Genomic DNA, 18,114 nt, shown 5'->3' with positions numbered 1-18,114 from the left:
GTTCAGTTTATAAACCATGCCCTCCCCTCACATTCGGCCGAAGCTTTGAGAGAATGCTCGCTCTCTCTTCCAAGAAAGGTGGTATCGTCTCAAACCGCCCGATTCGAGGCACACCGAATCGTACTGGGTTGGAATCGGCATGGTTCGAAAACTCCAGTGAGGGAGAGGGAGAGGGAGGAGAGAGGAAAAGAGAGAGAGGAAGGAAGAGGGAGAGGGAGGAAAGGAGCGAGAGAGACAGTGATGGGGAGAGAGAGAGGCCGAGAGAGGGATCAAAAGCTCTCATCTCATCCTCCGTCCGCCATGTGCAGGGGGCCGCTCCTATTTCAAATGAAATAGAGGCTTATAAATTTTTTGCCGACTTCACTTGTGAATTTGCAAAAAAAAAAAATTAGGGACCCTTGTTTTATTCATAACGGGGGTGCTGCGGACAAAGGACGAGATGAGGGCTTTCAAGCTCTCTCTCCCTCTCTTGGCCTCTCCCTCCCTTTCTTTTCCTCACCCTCCTCCCTCTTCGGCTCTGGCTTTGTTGATATAGTCTGGAACGGCATGACATGAGGGCGTACTATACTGTACCACCAGCAATTGGTACAGGTTCTAGTACCTATATGGCTAACCTTGCTCTCTTCTCTCTCTTTCACTCCTCGCACTCTCTCCCCCTCTTCAATGCCAATCAGCGCCAACCAATGCTGACTAACATCAAGGTAAGTCCTATCTTTGTCCCCCCCTTCCTCCCTCCCTCCCTCTCTCCCCCACCCTCTCCCTCCCCCACCCTCTCCCTCCCTCTCTTCCTTTCCCTCTCTTTCCCTTGGTTCAGTATGCCCCTACTTGGTACAATATGTATCGGTACTGTACGGAACTAATCACTGGCCAGTGTAAGTCTCAATACCTGTTTGACAAACCTTGATATAGGCAATTATTTGTTACAACCTTTTTGGTCATAAATATGCTCAAAATCGTTTTGGGACCTTTTCAACCTCTAGGAGTTGTTCGGTTGTTAGCTTTTGGTAAAACATGTTTTATTCAAAACACTGGATGGATGGGTTTCACAAAACTTCTTAGTTACTTTCTATGAAACTAGTTTGATCATGGCTTTAAAAATCATTGAAACAGGATGGTATGATCAATACTGTACCGTTCCTATGCAACTCTAGCATCGGTACAAGTGCTAGGATGCTGAAATAGTGGTGCAGGTATGTATCAGCCATATTGGTCTACACCAGTCCATACCAGTGCGTACTGGCTGTACTAGTCGGTGCCGATTTTTTTTGTTTTTTGATTTTTTAGAATCTGTCAATTTTGTATGTACTATATCGATACTCTACCATTCTGATGGATAAATTACAGCATACGATAATGTTATGCAAAACCTTGTCTGCAATATTAGCAAGTCATAAAACTTGAAAAATAAGTTCTGAGTAAAACAAATCTTTTCCTATTTCTCATAAAACCGGTTTTACAGGAAATCAAGTTTTATGGTTATTTTAGACAAGCAAAAACAAATTGTTAGTTTTGCTCTATATTTGACCAAATAATGAATGGGAAAAGACTTGGATGGTGATGTTGACATCACTGTTGATGATATCACTGGTGATGTTGCTGATAATCAGACAGTACAAGATGTTACCTACTGGTTAATTTATAATACTAACTTCCCTTTTCTCTAATAAAATAATTATAAGGATCTCACCATAAAAGCTCAAACTTTGGACCAAGTTAGTCTTCACTGAAGTATGATAGCAGGAATAAGTAATAACTATATACACAATACTTTATCCAATGACATAATCATGTTGTGCATGGTATGCTGGCTTAATTATCAACACTACTTTTACTGTTAAGTTCACTGCTGAGTGCATATGCTCTTTAAGCTTGCAGGCAACAATGTTTAATGATGAAAGTAGTGAGTTTGATGTTCTTGTAGCCAGCGACGCTATCGGCATGGGTCTCAATCTGAATATTTCTAGAATCATCTTTTCAACATTGAAAAAATTTGATGGTGTTTATAACCGAGAACTGACAGTACCAGAAATCAAACAGATTGCAGGTATTGAACTTTTTGCTAATCATCAGTTAATCTGTAAGTTCTGGGAATCTGCTCAATTATTTTCCTTTGGCACTCAATAACTCAATCTTTTAAGAAAGTGTTATCCATATTTTTTATTTTCTTGCATTCGATGCTAACCGTATCATTTGGGTTTCTTATTGCTATCAAGTCTTAACTATTAGGATTAAAACATTTTGTTGGATAGGATGTCCAATTAAAATGCCCCCCTGAAATTAATAAAGCAATATTTCATTATGGAGCCCCTCTTGACTACATTTTGCAATGCTGTTTCCTTATTTGTAAGGTCACTATATTTGAATGCAATAAGGTTACAATGTAAAAGCCTTACAGTCAAGGTTCGCGGTACCGATCGTACCGACGTACCGGTCGGCTCCGGTATCGGTACGGTACCGTTGCCGAACCGATACCGTACCGATAGGGTACATTTAGCGACCCCATCGTCGTTTTTTTTTTTTTGGAGTTTTTTGGATGTTTTTATGTTTAGGTTTAAGGTTAAAACTAGATGATGCAACTTATTACTTCCAAATGATTCAAATAATGAGATGAAGAACATAAAAAATTTTCAAATTAAGATACAATCAATTACATACGTTTAAATCACTCTCGAATATCTAAAATCGGGTCGAATGGCGATGCTTCTCGTCAATATCTGGATCATCAGCATAATATGGAGGCAGATCAACCCATCCCTCTAACCAAGCGGCATTGTAGTCTTGTATGCTCAATCCTCGAGGAATGCGCGTTGGATCATAAGAACTCTCGGATCTCTCGCTGAAGCTCTGGCTCTGAGAGGTGTCTTGATAAGGGGCCCATCCGAATATGCCGGCACTAAAATCCGATCCGTAAGATCCTCCGGGCTTCGCAGGATAGTAGCTACCGGAAGATGACTCCGATGCACCATATCCATAGGCTGGCTGAGGCCGCGGATAATAGGAAGACTCGGAACTTGATACATCAATGCATTCGACTCCATATGGAAGGTCATCTGCAGCTGCATTCTGGCCTCTTGAACGACCTCGAGGAGCTCTTCTTCGATATGCAATGGTATCTGACCGGCCTATATCAGACGGCCTACCGTGGTCCGTATCTTGTGTAGCATGTGTAAACTGAGACTCACCGGTGTATCGAAAATCTCCCTCCGGCTGTGTCTCATAACTAGTACCATACTGTCCTCCACAACTGAAAGTGCCTCTGGCCAGCGCTGTGGCACTATCATAGTGCCACAGCGCTGGCACATCATTTCCAGCACCGAACCGGTGCGAACCGGCTCGGTTCGCACCGGTTCGAGCATGTACCGGTGCGAACCGGCTCGGTTCGCACCGGTATGGTGCTCGAAACATTCGGTTCCGACCCATATTGGGTCGGAACCGTTTTTACACACTGGAACCGGACCGGTTCCAGTCGGTACCGGTCCGGTTCGGGCTGAACCGACCGGTACAGGTCGGTTCGGGCTGAACCTGCTTACAGTCAATGTGCCTATCAGGTGGTGATTAGATGCCCCAGCATGTCCTACTAGGATGGAATGCCTAGGCATCCAATTTCCTGCTGCATGTTGGCCAGGAATTTTAGCGTGGCTTGAAGAGTGACAGGATGGAAGAAACAATAGAGACTGCAGATGCTAGGAATGCTGAAATCAAAACTTATTAGGGTACCATGAATTATGGAGGTATGAGGTTGGATTCTGCAATCATAAGAAAATGACCAAATCTGCCTTGCTGCTGCCATTGAGCATTGAAATGTCCTCATAAAGAAGAAGACAGACAGCCAGTAACATGTTACATTTACATGTTTAATATGCCTTACTGCCTGGAAATGCAATATCATGTTATTAGCTTGCTCATGGTGAAATGTTTATTTGCCTTAGTGTGATACAGGTTTAAATGAACTTATGCATACATGTATTGTAAGTCCTGATATTTTTCGTAAACATGCCCAATACAATGGATCGCTTACCAAGTTTTCTTGTTATAGGGAGGGCAGGGAGATATGGATCTAAATTTCCAATTGGTGAAGTGACTTGTTTAGATGCAGAAGATCTACCTTTGCTTCATTCATCTCTGGAATCTCCCTCTCCTGTTTTGGAGGTGATTGCTTTGCCCTTGTTCTTTTTCCACTTAATATACATCCACTAAGCTGCACATTCACAAATGTCAACTTTCTTTATGTACTTATGCATAGATATGCGATGTTAATATGTACGTCGCTGTGATGTTAATATGTATGCCACTGTGCATTCTTTAAATTATCATTATTGCTGACATAAACTTTTATTGGCTATATATTAAGTGAAGAACACATCTTCCTCCCAACTTGAAAATGTGCATTCAGGATGTTTTATAATAAAATGCACCTGAAGTTTTATCTATTATTATCTTTGATAAATTGTGTTTGCAAAATTGAACTTAAAGTTTCTACACAGTCAACTACAAGGTTTGGAAAGAAAGGCACGACCCAAGTGATCGCTATATGATGTCCTCACTTTTGATTCAGTCAGCTAAAAATATTGCACTATTATGGATCTGAAATATATTGGAGAGTTTGGCTCAACAACAGTAAGAAATCTGGGGAATTAAGATATATTTTATCAAATGGAATATGAAAAAAGTGTGTATTTAACAAAGTTATTTACTGTTGGAAATGGTTGTCAAATATGAATTAGTTAACTTCTTCAACCTTTATTTCTTCATGGCTATGATTTGTATGATTACAGCAGCTTTTTATGTTTTTTTATCTCCATTGTGCAATTCAATTTATTTCAGCAACAAAATTATTTAAATAAAATTATTTGATACTTGTTGGCTTATTTGATTCAAAAAAATAAACCCTGATTATCTGAAACAATGTCAAAACCAGTTATGAAGGTTTTTTTTTCTAAAATGGATCCCAGCTTAGCAAATGTCATTTTTCTGATATTTGCTGACAAACTAAATGTCAATATGTAGATAATTCCAGCTCCAAATTCACTTGTTCCATTGGCATTGACTCGCTGATGAATGCATTAAATATTGTTAGAAAGCTTTGGAACAAATGGCACCAAAATTTGGAGGCAGTGGATTCTATATTGCATTTCTTTTTTCCCACATTACTTAGTTTAGCTACTACAGTATAAAAGTGACCATCCCTCCACTAGTTGTCTTAAACTTCATTTGTCCCAACTGACAGTTATCGGAACTAGATATATCTTCTCCTTAACTGTTTAGTTTGAGTTGAGTTTAAAGATGCTCCTAGTAGTTCCATTGGATGTCTTATTAAGCAGTGCCTGTTATGTCTTTCATAAACTTTGGCAATTGCAATTTTATGTTTTACCCTTTTCAAACTTTTCTTGGATGAATCAATAGCTCTTATTTTTATTACAAGGACAATCATTTGCCATCTGCAACCCTGTTGTTAGAATTGTTTTCTTGCTATCAAAATGAGTTCTCACGTCTAATTTTTTTAATAATTATTTCTTGGTTGTATTTGTTCGTGTTAAGCGATATATTGATGACTGTATTTATGTACAAAGAGATCAAAGTTAATATACAGTTTAAATTGATGAAACAACAGCACAATGTGTCAACTGTACAATATTCAATGGCTTTAATAGTTTACAAGCATGAACGTTAAACCTTGATTTGGAAGACTAGAAGAAATATAGATTTCGTTCTCATGAGGAACAGTGATGGAGGCATGGAGCTATCAAACAAGCCCCCTCAAGTAGAAATGGATAAGGTTTGATGGTCATATTTCTTATTACAGTAGTTGGTTAATAATATGCTTACAGTTATTTCCTTAAGAAACCTTTATTGAATCTCAAGGAAAGGTTCTTAACAATTGCTTGAGATTTACTTGACGTGGAAGCACTTGTGAGATGAATATTTTGGGATTAGTAATGCTTTACACGGCAAGCATGGGCAATAGGCTTTTATTATTTACACTTCTAAGGGAAGAGAAAGAATGGTCCTGTACATATATATGCTCAAAGTTCTGTGTAAATGCAAACTCAACGTGTTATGATACATTAACGTGCAAGTTGAGATTTACTGATAGTCTGATAATAATACTGATTGAACTAAATAGGTCATTTTTTAATATGTATGCTTTAGACTTATGCTCAACTGGAATGCAACATTAGATTTTTATCAACTTTTGGAAAGGTAAATCTGAGCACAAAAAATATCTTTTATGTTGTTTATTCTTATATTTTCCTTCTTTTATTATTTAGTTTATATAAAGGAATATTTATGAAGTTTGACACATGTATTCACCTCATTGAGAGATTAATTTCCTTCCCTTATGCAGTCAAATCATTGATCTCTGCTAGGATCCTAACCAAAGCTTATATTATTTATTTTGCAGCGTGCTGGACTGTTTCCTACTTTTGATCTTTTGTCCCTGTATTCACGATTGCATTCAACAACTACTTTCCACCCCATACTGGTATGTGAAAATTTATTCATCTTGAGATCTCCACAATATCTTCGATTTTATATAGCGTGATACATAGGTATAGGATATAATTTCATCTTCAAGCAACTGATCACAGTATATGTTGATAAATGTAGACTCCCTGATTACAGATTTGTCTAAATTTCTTTCTAACCATTCAGACTCATTGGTTTAATTGAATTAAGATGCCTGCAGTTGGCTGTAGTATTTCTGAAATAGAGAGTTAAAATATAGAGTACAACTCCGTGGAAAGTTCAGTATAACAGCTTATTTAGACATGCAGTTACTTTAGCAGCAGGATTGTAAGTGGCACCTTTGTCTGAGCCGCCCTTTTGGTTCCGTTTCCCGATCTCGATCCGCTAATGGATATGCTGCAGGTCTTTCTTATTTCCCAGCTACTGATGCGATCCGGCACCGTGGGATAGCGAATGAAGCAGCATCAGTAGTCGCATATCCAGTAGCTCATCTGTCTTTTTCGGACCCCAAGAATGGATTGGATCGAAACGACTTTCCTGCTTGGAAATAAGGGCCCCTTTCTGTCTGTATGAATCTCTGACCGCGCGGAATCTCCATAGCCAATTTTTCATATTTGATTCTGAAATCAGAGGCTACTTTTGGTACTAATCTTATTTTACATCCTACCTTTTCAGACCAGTGTGATTCTGATATGAGATCTCAAAATGACTTTATCTGAAACTAAAGATATTGAGAGTCATACCCCTCGAAAAAGAGAAAGAAAAGAAATAAGATATCAAGAGTTGAAACTACCTGTGTACTTTGATTTTCTTCAACATTTCACCTGGTAGTGAGTTTTATTATAAAGAAGCCTTCTACATCTTCCTACCCTATTGAACTTGTATAGGAGGTCAGTCCTAAAGCTTCTTCCCTACCTTTGCCAAATTTGTGATGCCAACCCGAAATGATTTTTATTACTTATTTTTAGTTCATTAAATTTATCATTTTGTATCAGATGGTTAATTATTCCTCCCTTCCAAGAAAAAGATCCCTTTTAGAAATTATATTCCACAATATCAAATTTAGTTACAAGAATTTGGTTTACGAAGCCTAAGCCTCTTTTAAAAGGACTATGTCAGTAAGCCAAAAGGTAACTCTCAAACTTTATTCTCATTACTCATCATGAAAATCAGGTTGCATGCATATTTCTGATTTATTCAAACAACCACCTCCTGGAAGAAATTCAACTGAAGTATCTCCCAACTATGGTATGCTGAACCGACCGAAACCGGTCGGTTCAACCCGTACCGAACTGGTGCCGACAGGCACCGATACGGTACGACATATAAAATCGGTTCCGACCCAGAAGGGGTCGGGGAACCGATTGGGGAAGAAGAACAGGAAAGAAAATGAAGAAAGAGGAAGAAAGGAGAGGAGGAAGAAGAAGAAGAAGAGGAGAAGAAGAGAAAGAGGAGACTTACAGGTACCAGGCCTCGTCGGGGCTTGCTCGCGGGAGAAGAGCGGAGGACAGAGCATCCTCGTCGGGGCTTGCTCGCGGGAGAAGAGCGGAGGACAGAGCATCCTCGTCGGGGCTTGCTCACAGGAGAAGAGCCAAGGAGAAAGCATCCTCGTTGGGGTGATCCTTGTCGGGGCTTGCTCGCGAGAGTAGAACGGAGGAGAGAGCATCCTCGTCAGGGCTTCCTCGCTGAAGAAGAGCGGAGGAGAGCGGAGAAGACACCAGAAGGCTCGAGAAGAAGTAATCCGTGCCCAAGAGCGCGCGCGAGTGTCCCTGAACCAGCGCGCTCTCGCGCTCTGTGTCCCTACTGACCCGGCTCAGTTCGGTACGATACCGGTACTGTACCGGTACCGGTGCCTACCAGTATATTGGTACGGTCGGTATCGCAGACTTTGCTCCCAACCATCACCATCAAAATCATATATTGGATTAAATAAACCCAAGCCTCATCACCAATTCTCTAAGAAACATGGATCTTATCTCCTCAAATCAATGATCGTCTTTTGATCTGCTTCAAGACTTCTCAGTTGCTTGTCGTAATTCTCTTGTGGCTACATCTTATGCTGTATTTTGCAATTTACATATCAAGACACTAAAAACTGTTATTCTTCTGTTTCCCCTATTGAATCGTCATATATATGGCCTTCGCTGTCCAATCATCATTTCCATTTTACATGGCTTTTTTCATAAAAAAGATCATCAAGGTTTTAGTTACTAGTGGGATGGTTTGGTACCATCACTACCATACCATTATGACAAGGAACCAGTACTCAGGATAGCTACCAACACTGGTCTATTCATGGATTGGGATCAAAGTCCGCCGAACCGGTACCAAAATCCATATCGATCGGCGCACGATACGGTTCGGTACTGTGCCGAACTGGTACGGATAGGGCATGCCAATTCACGAACCAGCATCCCAATTTTTTTAGAGTTTTCAAAATATTTAATTGGTTATCACTCTTTTTAAACTTTTTCAATGATTTTAGGTCTAATTTGATATTTTCTTGATGTTTTTGATTTTTTTTAATATTTTTTGATATTTTTTGATGTTTTTTGATATTTTTATGATTTTGATTTAACATAAATGATGCATTTTAGTGCTTTAAAATGGTACAAATCATAAAATAATTAGTGAGATGTTGCATTCTACAATGAACAAGATAAAATATTCTCAAATCAAGTAGTGACGTAAAAATTAAAAAATACTACAATCAATTACGTACATTTAAAATCCAACATACATTCCGATATCTAAAATAAGGTCAAGTGGTGATGCCTCTCGTAGATATCCGGATCATCAGTATAGTCAGGAGGTACATCAGTCCATCCTTCTAACCAAGCGACGTTGTAGTCTTTCCAACAACCATTATTGGGCATCAGACCACCCAAAACAGTCAACCTGGTTCCGGACTATCTCGGTCGGGTTCGCATCAGTTCTTATCAGTTCGGCCCGATTCTGGCCGGTTCGGTACCGATTCTGGCCGATTCGGTACCGATTCCGGCCGGTTCGGGGGCGGAACCGAATAAACAAGGCAAACCGACCTGGTTTCACATCAGGTCGGCTCGAAACTGCCCAAACCCAGCGGTTCCGCGCGGTTCGGCAGACCATGGTTGGGGTGTGCCATGGTCCCAACCAAAATCGATGGTAAGTATAAAGGCCAGTTAGGCTGGTACTAGGCAAAATGCCAAAACCTGATAGGTCACCTCTTTTTTATTGAAAAAGAGAATGAAAGTAGTGGGGGGGCTTTTAGATTTAGTTACAGGGTCTGCAGCCAAAGACCAAGAAAGAGAGAGAGATGGGTAGAGAGAGAGAGAAGAATGGGGAGGAGAAAGGAGTGCATAGCCAACCTACCCTCCCTCCGATTTCCTTAAACTCATGATTATGTTTTACATAATACATTGATAAGTGATAACTGATATTTTACTTATATTTATTGGTAATTTTAAAATTTATTCATAGCATGGGGTCTATACCAATACTCAAGGTCCGGCGTACCGGTGGCAGCTCGGATCGGTACGGTACCGGTCTCGTACCGGCCCCATACCGGTTCTCCAACGATGAGCTCCTGGTACCGGATTCCATGCTGATCCGGTACCGGTTTGGGGCGGTACCGGTACGGCAGACCTTGCTAATACTATTATCATACATCCTATTATTAACTCAAACATATCAATATACAATAAAATTTCATTTTAAGATGCAAAAGTTAAAAAAATAGAAGTAAAAAATAAATAAATAAGGAGAAAAAGCTGGCGTTCTGATATGATACTAGGATGCTAAACTGTCCTAAGGGTTGGGATCAAGGTTCGCTGTATCGGTCGGTACCGGTCGATACCGAGCGTACCGTACCTGTACCGATGGGTACCGGTATCGGTACACCCGCATACCGTACCGTACCGACACTCGGTACATTTATACTAGTGCGGCACCGGTATGGGGTTCGGTACCGGTACGGCGAACCTTGGTTGGGATAGTAGCATCTTGGTACCATACCATTCCAAAACAGGCATGGGGCCCTTGCAATATTAGCCACTTGTTGAAGCTTCACAAATTTCCTCCTTGGATGTTTTATTTTCCCCCACATCAACCTATTAAGAGCAATTACCTTCATATTCTCTTAGATATCACTTTCCATGGCATAAATTAAGTAGCTGTTGCTGTGAATTAGAAGTTGATGCACTATTAGATGTTTGAACACATTATTCAGCTGAAACTAAATCTGTGGTATAGCTTGGTTTAAATCTTCTTTTGTTTAACGTTGCATACATATATATATTATGTTAATTTCTAAAAAAAGTTTGGATTAATAATGCTTTTATGGCATTTTTCATTTTCCTCTAATTTTACATGTATCATTTAATATTATATAACTCAGGGTACCAGGTTATCGATATGAATGCAGCTGTATGCTTCTCATTTCTAAACTCTCATTTTCTCGTGCAGGAACAATTCTTAGAGAAGGCCAAGTTATCTCCAGATTACTTCATTGCTGACTGTGAGCACATGCTGGTATAAAGTCCTTGAGTACTTTCTTTTGACCTTTTTGTCAAGTTCATAATTAGTCAATCAGGGCAATGTTACCAAAAGGTCAATTGCATTATAAACTATAAGGGGGTGCAGTGTTAAGTAATGGCATATCAAACAAGTAATATGATTAGCAGTAGTTGCTATCATCTTATTTATAACAGCAAACCATGTTGTGGTGAGGAAGTCCATTAGCATGCTATCTGATCATTGTTATGCCCTGCATACAAATTTATATCATTTCTATAATTCTATGATTTTTACAGTATAAAAATATACTCCGACCATGAGAAAGGAACAGCATTGGAGGATGATAGGTGTAGGGTAAATATTCCTTGCAATTGTGTTGTTGCTGAGGAAGATGATCATTCAGTGGTTCCTTGAAATCAAGAGTTCAACTCTTAGATTCTGATACTGTGTAACTGATCATATCTAATTCCAACCTGCATCAGACCATGATTTTTTAAAACCTGGGTAACTTTTATCTTCATAGGAAAAAATTCCATAGGAAAAAATTGCAGTTGAGTCATTAGCTTCATTCTTTTGTTTGCTTGCTTTGATTAAAAAAAATTATCAAAAAGACATATGTTGGTTCTACAGTCAGCTATGCTGCTTCCAACACTAGCATATCCTTCATCTTTAAAATTCAATTTGTTGATCAGAGCTTCACAGTCTGGTTTATCATCAGTAAGCTGTGTATTTGGTACCCATACCTTCAATTTGAGCAATGGCTCCTGCTGTAAGCAAGTTGGCAGCAATGATGTGCACTTGCAAGTCATGTAGATGATTTTTCCATTTCATATGCTCCACCGGCCACCAGCTGTCTATTGTTCAGAATCATAAGCCATCACACTGCACTTCGAGCCAATTTATTAAAGAAAGGGCTTACTTGCATTTCTGCAGTCCCCAGGTTCACTTTTGCATGGGCCTTGGAAATATGCACGAAGTTGTTTTGTCAATGTATGAAGATTTGCTTTGTAAAACTGCATGATGAAGTTGTTCTTGCCCTTGCATACATTCCATTGTGCTATTGGGATGACTGCAACTCCTGTCTAAGTAGATTCTCCAAAGCCAAGATTTTTGGGTGTTTAGACACATCTAGTTCTCATTTTTATTGAGAGTTAAGAGTTTGGTATATGCATTTTGTTTATGAAATTTCTTCCAGACTATTTATGAACTTCTGCATTTACAAATGGAAGGTCAATGCATATTTTGGATATGAAGCAGAAGGAAAAATTCCACTTTTTTTCTTAACATCGAAACTGTAACACTGGTGTTTATACCATAAACCTCCATTAAAAATCAACTATATCCTAGCTACAAATCATCAAAGTTTCTCGAAGAGTTACTTCACAACCTTTTGAAGGACCTTTTCACTCATTTTTCTCCAAATCTGCCACAACAGAAAGTTTACTCGGTCATCAATCCTTTGTGTTAAGAGGGATTTCCAAGATGCTTTGCTGGTCGCCTCAAGGGAGAGGCTTGTCAAACTGGCCAAAGCTTACATTTTGATGTTCAAAGGGACTGGAAATACTGTAACTGGAGGACTGTGACAGTTCCAAGGATCATCTAATTTGGAAACCCTCTCCCTTGTGGCCAAGTTTCAAATGAAATCCCCCTTAATATAGGTAGGAGCAAGGTAAGCCGTCAAGGTACCAAGCCTTGTACTGGTGCCACGCTATCATTATCGGTACGGTACGAGGCCTATTTGATGTACCGTACCATACTGATTCGGTACTGGTACATTGTACAATACATCTCGTACTATCCGGTTTGGTACGGTATGGCGTACACATGTGTAGGAGCTTCACGAACTCTTTCAATCCAAAAAATGTTCTTTACCTTTTTTTATTTCCCCATTGTTATGTGGCCCATACTTTGCATTCACAAGTTCAGGTCATTAATGCCTGTCTTTATAATGTCATTCGTTATAGAAAACTGAAAATTGTGTATACTAGGGGTCCATAATATTTCTGTATTCCTTAGAAATATCTAAAAGCTTGCTTGCTCTATTTCCTGAATATGTTTGTTTTGTACATTTTATTTGGCAAACTAGAGAGAATAGTTGTATGGTGTTGAATAGTAACATCAATAAAGGATAAGGTGATAGGAACCATATTGATCTGGTGTGCTTGTAATCAGTGAAGGATAAGGGTTGTTTGATATGGAGTGAAATCATATTATGGCTTAAGATTGGTATGGGGAAGAAAAAATCAGAAAATTTTAGTAGGATTGCTAAATTTCCTTAGCGAAGCTCTTTATGACAATGAATGCCCAGGAATATAACCATTACTCAAAACCCAAAATTAATAGGTTAAATCTTGTTGTCATGGTTATATTAACCAAATTGGAAAAGTAAACTCCCCTTTTCAGTTTGTGGGCTTGCTTAACTTTAGAGAAGGCTAGATTAACTGCCAACTCAGTTAATTAATTAGCCTTTTTTTTTTTAACAGAAGGTTGCCGCTGTTGTTGATACGTTCCCCCTTGGGTTGTATGATAAGTACCTTTTCTGCCTCAGGTTAGTCTTTTTCAGTATATGGGAACATGTTTTAATGGAGTAATGATTGATTTCTTTTGTTATATATGGCTTTACTTTCAACACCTTGAATTTGACAATCATGTTCAGAGTTGATGACCAAGCTTTCAATGCTTTGTTTTGCAGTCCAGTTGACATGAACGATGATATTGCAGCCCAGGGTTTGACGCAGGTCTAAATAATTTTATACCATTAGTTTACAAAGTTGGTTAATTTGAGGAATTGATACTGACATGGCCAAATTGTTGGGAGAATCAGTTTGCAGAAAACTATGCAAAGAAGGGCCTTGTTAGACTTAGAGAAATATTTACACCTGGAACACTTCAGGTGCCTAAATCACAGAATGCACTCAAGGAGCTTGAATCCATTCACAAGGTTAGTATTTCTCATGTTTTCCTTGGGACCCAAATATTAATGAGTTTTAAACTGCCTGAATTGAGCAATTGGTTTAAATTAAACACTAAAGAAATTACTGCAACAAAAAGCGTTATACTTGAGAATTAGAGCATACTTCAAATGTGTTATACAAACATAAATTTTTGTTGTGTTTATTTGTGAACAGTGGAGAGTTAATCGCTTCATCTCTGATTAAGAATATTTTTAGCCATTTTTTTACCTTGTTCGGAAGATGCTAAATTAGCTGCTATGTGGGAATGGTAAAGTAACAAAAAAAAAAGTAAAGAAAATTGTATTATTCCTCAGTAAATTATGGCTCCAAGTGCAATTCTAATGACCAGTAATTAGAATTGATCACCTGCCTTGTGATCTCATACCTGAAGGTCCTTGATCTCTATGTGTGGCTGAGCTTCCGAATGGAAGATTCGTTTCCAGACCGTGAACTGGCTTCTTCTCAGAAGGCAATCTGTAGCTTGTAAGTTGTTTGTCTAGCCTTGTGAGGTTTTTTTTCCTTTGCTTGATTGTTACTGACTGATACTGATCATACAATGACTAATACTTTTAGATTGATTGAAGAGTTTTTGGAGAGACTCGGATGGCAGAGGCAAGGAAAAGGAAGCTATCGGCACAGCCCCCTTTATCTGCAGCAAAAAATATCAATGCACTTGACTGTACGGCCTTTACATTACTGAAATCCACATGGAATCTCTGTAAGGGCCATTTGACCAAGATCACACCGTTGCTAGAAATGCAGCTGAATTTACAATCACTCCTGACCCCCACAACTCCTGCCCCTTCTCTTTTTCCACCATCAACAGTCAACGGAAGCATGGTTCATGTCAATGGATATCGAAGTCTGTAAAGGATATGGTTCAACTGCTGAGCATGCTGTGCCATCAAAATCCTTAAGTTTATTGTTTTGTAAAATTTGAATGCAGCCACAGATTAGCTATGTTCACTTTTGGGGTATTTTTCTAAATGTATACAGGTATGTAATTTACAATTTCTAATACAATTGATTCATTTAATGTCATCTCAGCTGACCACTGAACATATTGTGCTCTTAGCCTTCACTTTTTTCAGCTGGCTTGCGGAATAATGGCAGAAAAAAACAGCAATGTATCAAGGTATTGGCATGTACAATGATTGGACAGTGAGGGAAGACGCATTCGAATCCATCGCATCGTGATGCATTATTTCATGATCGCAATAAGATTTATTTTGAAGCAGTTAAACTAGATCATGAGGGATGATTAATCTTCATTCACCCTGTACCAGCATCACTGGCAGGAGCTTGGTCATCTGGTTTCCATCTCAACTTCATTGGATCAAAATTACCGTAACCATAATACTAATTGTCAGTGAGATACTAGACATTGGTTTGAAGAAGGGAAAAAAGGTGTCCCTGCCCCCTGGAGAGTATGCAGTTTGGTGTAAGGTAAACTTAGGGCCTGTCTGGTATTGTTGCTGTTTTTGCATTTTTATTTCTCTACAAATTAATCAAATCCTACATGGAGGTGGACGTGGCAGACAGCATTTGCACGAACTTTTATTTTCGCCTGTTGTCAGAAGCAGATGTTTGCTTCCAAAGCCACTGGAGATTTTGCAAGCAATTTTGGACAATAAGAGGCTTTCATCATGCAGATTGGATGGCTAGCTGTGTTTGTTGACCACTCCAGCGACCATTGTTGGACCTCCCCTCCGCAACTCTCCCAGGACTTAAAGTGGGGTTCTTATCTTTTATTTTCATGGATGTCTCCGTACTCGGGTTATTTGAGATTTCTGATTTACCAAAAATTTAAAAAAAAATATCTCTTCTTCGGTTTTTAAAAATAGGAACAGTACTAGACGGATCCTTAGCTCTTCAGTGAACTTGTTTCTCGTCGTCTCAAGCAGGGTTGTGGAGCCGGGAGTAAGAAAAGTAATCGGCAATATCGCTCGTTCGTTTGTGATGATGTTTTAATTTCTAATGGTATTTTAATTCGGCAAACTAGTCCGAAGTTGGTTGGTTAAGATGAATGGATTGTACTAACCAATAGTCAGGCTCATCATGATAAGTGGAAGAAGAATGGGAGAAGGTATGACGATAGTCGGAAGGAAGAAGAAGAAGAATGAGTACCAAAGAGGGAGATGTTAGGTCTATTTACAAAAGAGAAGTATGTCTTACTAGAAGATAAATCAAAATCTCTATCAATGCAAAAGATAATGCTGAATTTTTGTAGATGTGGAGGATCTTTCACGCAGTGCGCGGGCTATTTCCATACCTAGAAGCATTCCACATTAGCAGATATGCCAGGGGAGAGGCTCTGCGGAATTAAAAGAGATGAACAAATTATTGAAGACAAATAGTTGGATAAAAGAGTAGCCTTTGGTCAGCAGATCAAAATCATAATCATCAGGTTTTTATTATGCAAGTATCAAGGAGGCAATGATGTAGCCTAGTGATCCTTGGCCAATGAAATATAGGGGGCATTGTTTACACATCTCAACAACTTAGCTGGTCGCTAGAAGCAAGTGTCATATGGATTAAGTTTGATAGAATCAAAGCAGGAGAGAGTCACATGACTCTTGCTAAGATTACATAGAGTTTAGCTATAAAATCACACTAGATGGAAACCTAGGCTGAATAACTAGAATTCGGTCATACTATTGTAACTTGTAAGCAAGCTGAAAGGTTAAGTATTGACCATGAAATATGGCCAATAGAAGACTAAGATGATCATACTAATCCTAGATTTCCAGGGACAGAGAATTATATTGTAGGTTGAATGAGAAAAGATGGCCAACACAAGATACGTTAGAATAAGTCAAATGTTGATAAGGCATGATTATTAGACTGATAATTATAGAGTCACTGTGCTTGCGTACATAAATTATAAAGTAATCGTGCTTGTGTACATGCATAGTGGGAAAATGTTTGGCGACAGTTATGAGAACCACCAGAAGTGGAGACCAGACATAAAAAGCAGTCATTAAAGTGAATAGTAATTATATTGGAGGGAAGTTATTATGTATTAGTATAAATAGTGGAATTGTACTTTAGAAAGAATCCTTCAACAATCAATCAGATCGTAATACTTTATCTTTATCTTAATCCTTTATCTTAAGAGTAAGCATAGCTTAAATTTTTTTACCGTAGCCTAACACTATATTCTTACTATAACTCAATTCTACACCTTCTACTATAACCTAGCACTACACCTTTCTACTATAGCCCAGCACTATACCTACGAGTAGAAACAGCTGGTACGCATCGGAGGAAAGATGGAATGCTCCAAGATATGGACTGTGCCATGCTATGAGCTGTGCGCATAGAGAGAGAGGAAGGAGACCCGGCCTACGTCTGAGCTACCTTTACGTATATTTATTGAAAATTTTTAATTTTGTTCAAACCACATATGTTAGTACCAGTACAGACATACATTTATTGGCTCAAAAATCATATTTAAGAACATTAAAATATATCAATACTCACTAAATTTTATTTAAAATAAAATATTAAAAAATAGAAAAATAATGTCCCATTACGAAACCACGAAGCCGTACCAACGATTGCGATGGTAGCATCCCTACACCATAGCATTTCGGGACCAAATTGGTCCTCGGATTTGTACATGCATTTAAGAACTCAATTGAAACTGTAGTGATAATATCGAATATTTAAATACTTGATTGAATAATATGTATTGACAATATCGAACTCCATTCAATAGCTTACAACTTTATTCTCCAATTTGATGTAATTAAACAACTTGTCTTTTTTTCTTTTTTTCATAGAATTTATATGTATTTATCTTTCTTTAACAATAAAAAATCCCCAAGAAATAACTCATCCTGCAGGATCTATGCTAGTTCTAACAAACAACAATGACAAGCAATTGGAATACCAAGTGTGTGTCTGTGCGCGCGTGCGTGTATCAATTTTCTAGGACAGCTGCAATAGTTTTGGATGCTTGTTATATTATAAACATGCATATTGACTACCACATATGCACCATGACCATTCTTGGAGCTTATTACAAGTCACAACAATGACATTATTCACACAGTCACTGCATGAAAATTTATACAATAAATCCGTATCTCTAATTTAAGATTGCCCGCATCGCCTTTTCAGTATAAGCGGTTGAATCGTGTTTTAACAGCTGATAGCAGTAGTTCTGATACACAAATATAATTGCAATGACAGG

The 18,114-nt window shown here is 38.6% G+C and overlaps 1 protein-coding gene across 2 annotated transcripts in view; it reads left to right on the top strand.

Moving 5' to 3' along the window:
* Positions 1-15,547, top strand: part of ATSUV3 (ATP-dependent RNA helicase) — a 38,761-nt gene extending 23,214 nt beyond the window's left edge. Inside the window, exons 8-17 of one of the 2 annotated variants that reach the window (XR_003383014.4) lie at positions 1,876-2,044; positions 4,037-4,149; positions 6,404-6,484; positions 10,912-10,977; positions 13,446-13,510; positions 13,655-13,700; positions 13,787-13,903; positions 14,308-14,399; positions 14,490-14,912; positions 14,992-15,547. Coding sequence is in view for 1 of the 2 variants with exons in the window: in XM_008814843.5 (XP_008813065.3) it covers positions 1,876-2,044; positions 4,037-4,149; positions 6,404-6,484; positions 10,912-10,977; positions 13,446-13,510; positions 13,655-13,700; positions 13,787-13,903; positions 14,308-14,399; positions 14,490-14,616 (876 nt within the window). In the remaining variant the exon portion in view is untranslated. Of the gene's footprint in view, positions 1-1,875; positions 2,045-4,036; positions 4,150-6,403; positions 6,485-10,911; positions 10,978-13,445; positions 13,511-13,654; positions 13,701-13,786; positions 13,904-14,307; positions 14,400-14,489; positions 14,958-14,991 lie in introns of those variants that run through there. The other variant, XM_008814843.5, reaches the window with a different exon arrangement.
* The last annotated feature ends 2,567 nt before the right edge of the window (positions 15,548-18,114 follow it).

Source organism: Phoenix dactylifera, chromosome 18 (assembly GCF_051530095.1).
Source record: "Phoenix dactylifera cultivar Ajwa chromosome 18, Ajwa_hap1_PhDact_Kaust_v1.1, whole genome shotgun sequence".
Lineage (NCBI taxonomy): Eukaryota > Viridiplantae > Streptophyta > Magnoliopsida > Arecales > Arecaceae > Phoenix > Phoenix dactylifera.
This window is presented reverse-complemented; position numbering and strand designations above follow the sequence as displayed.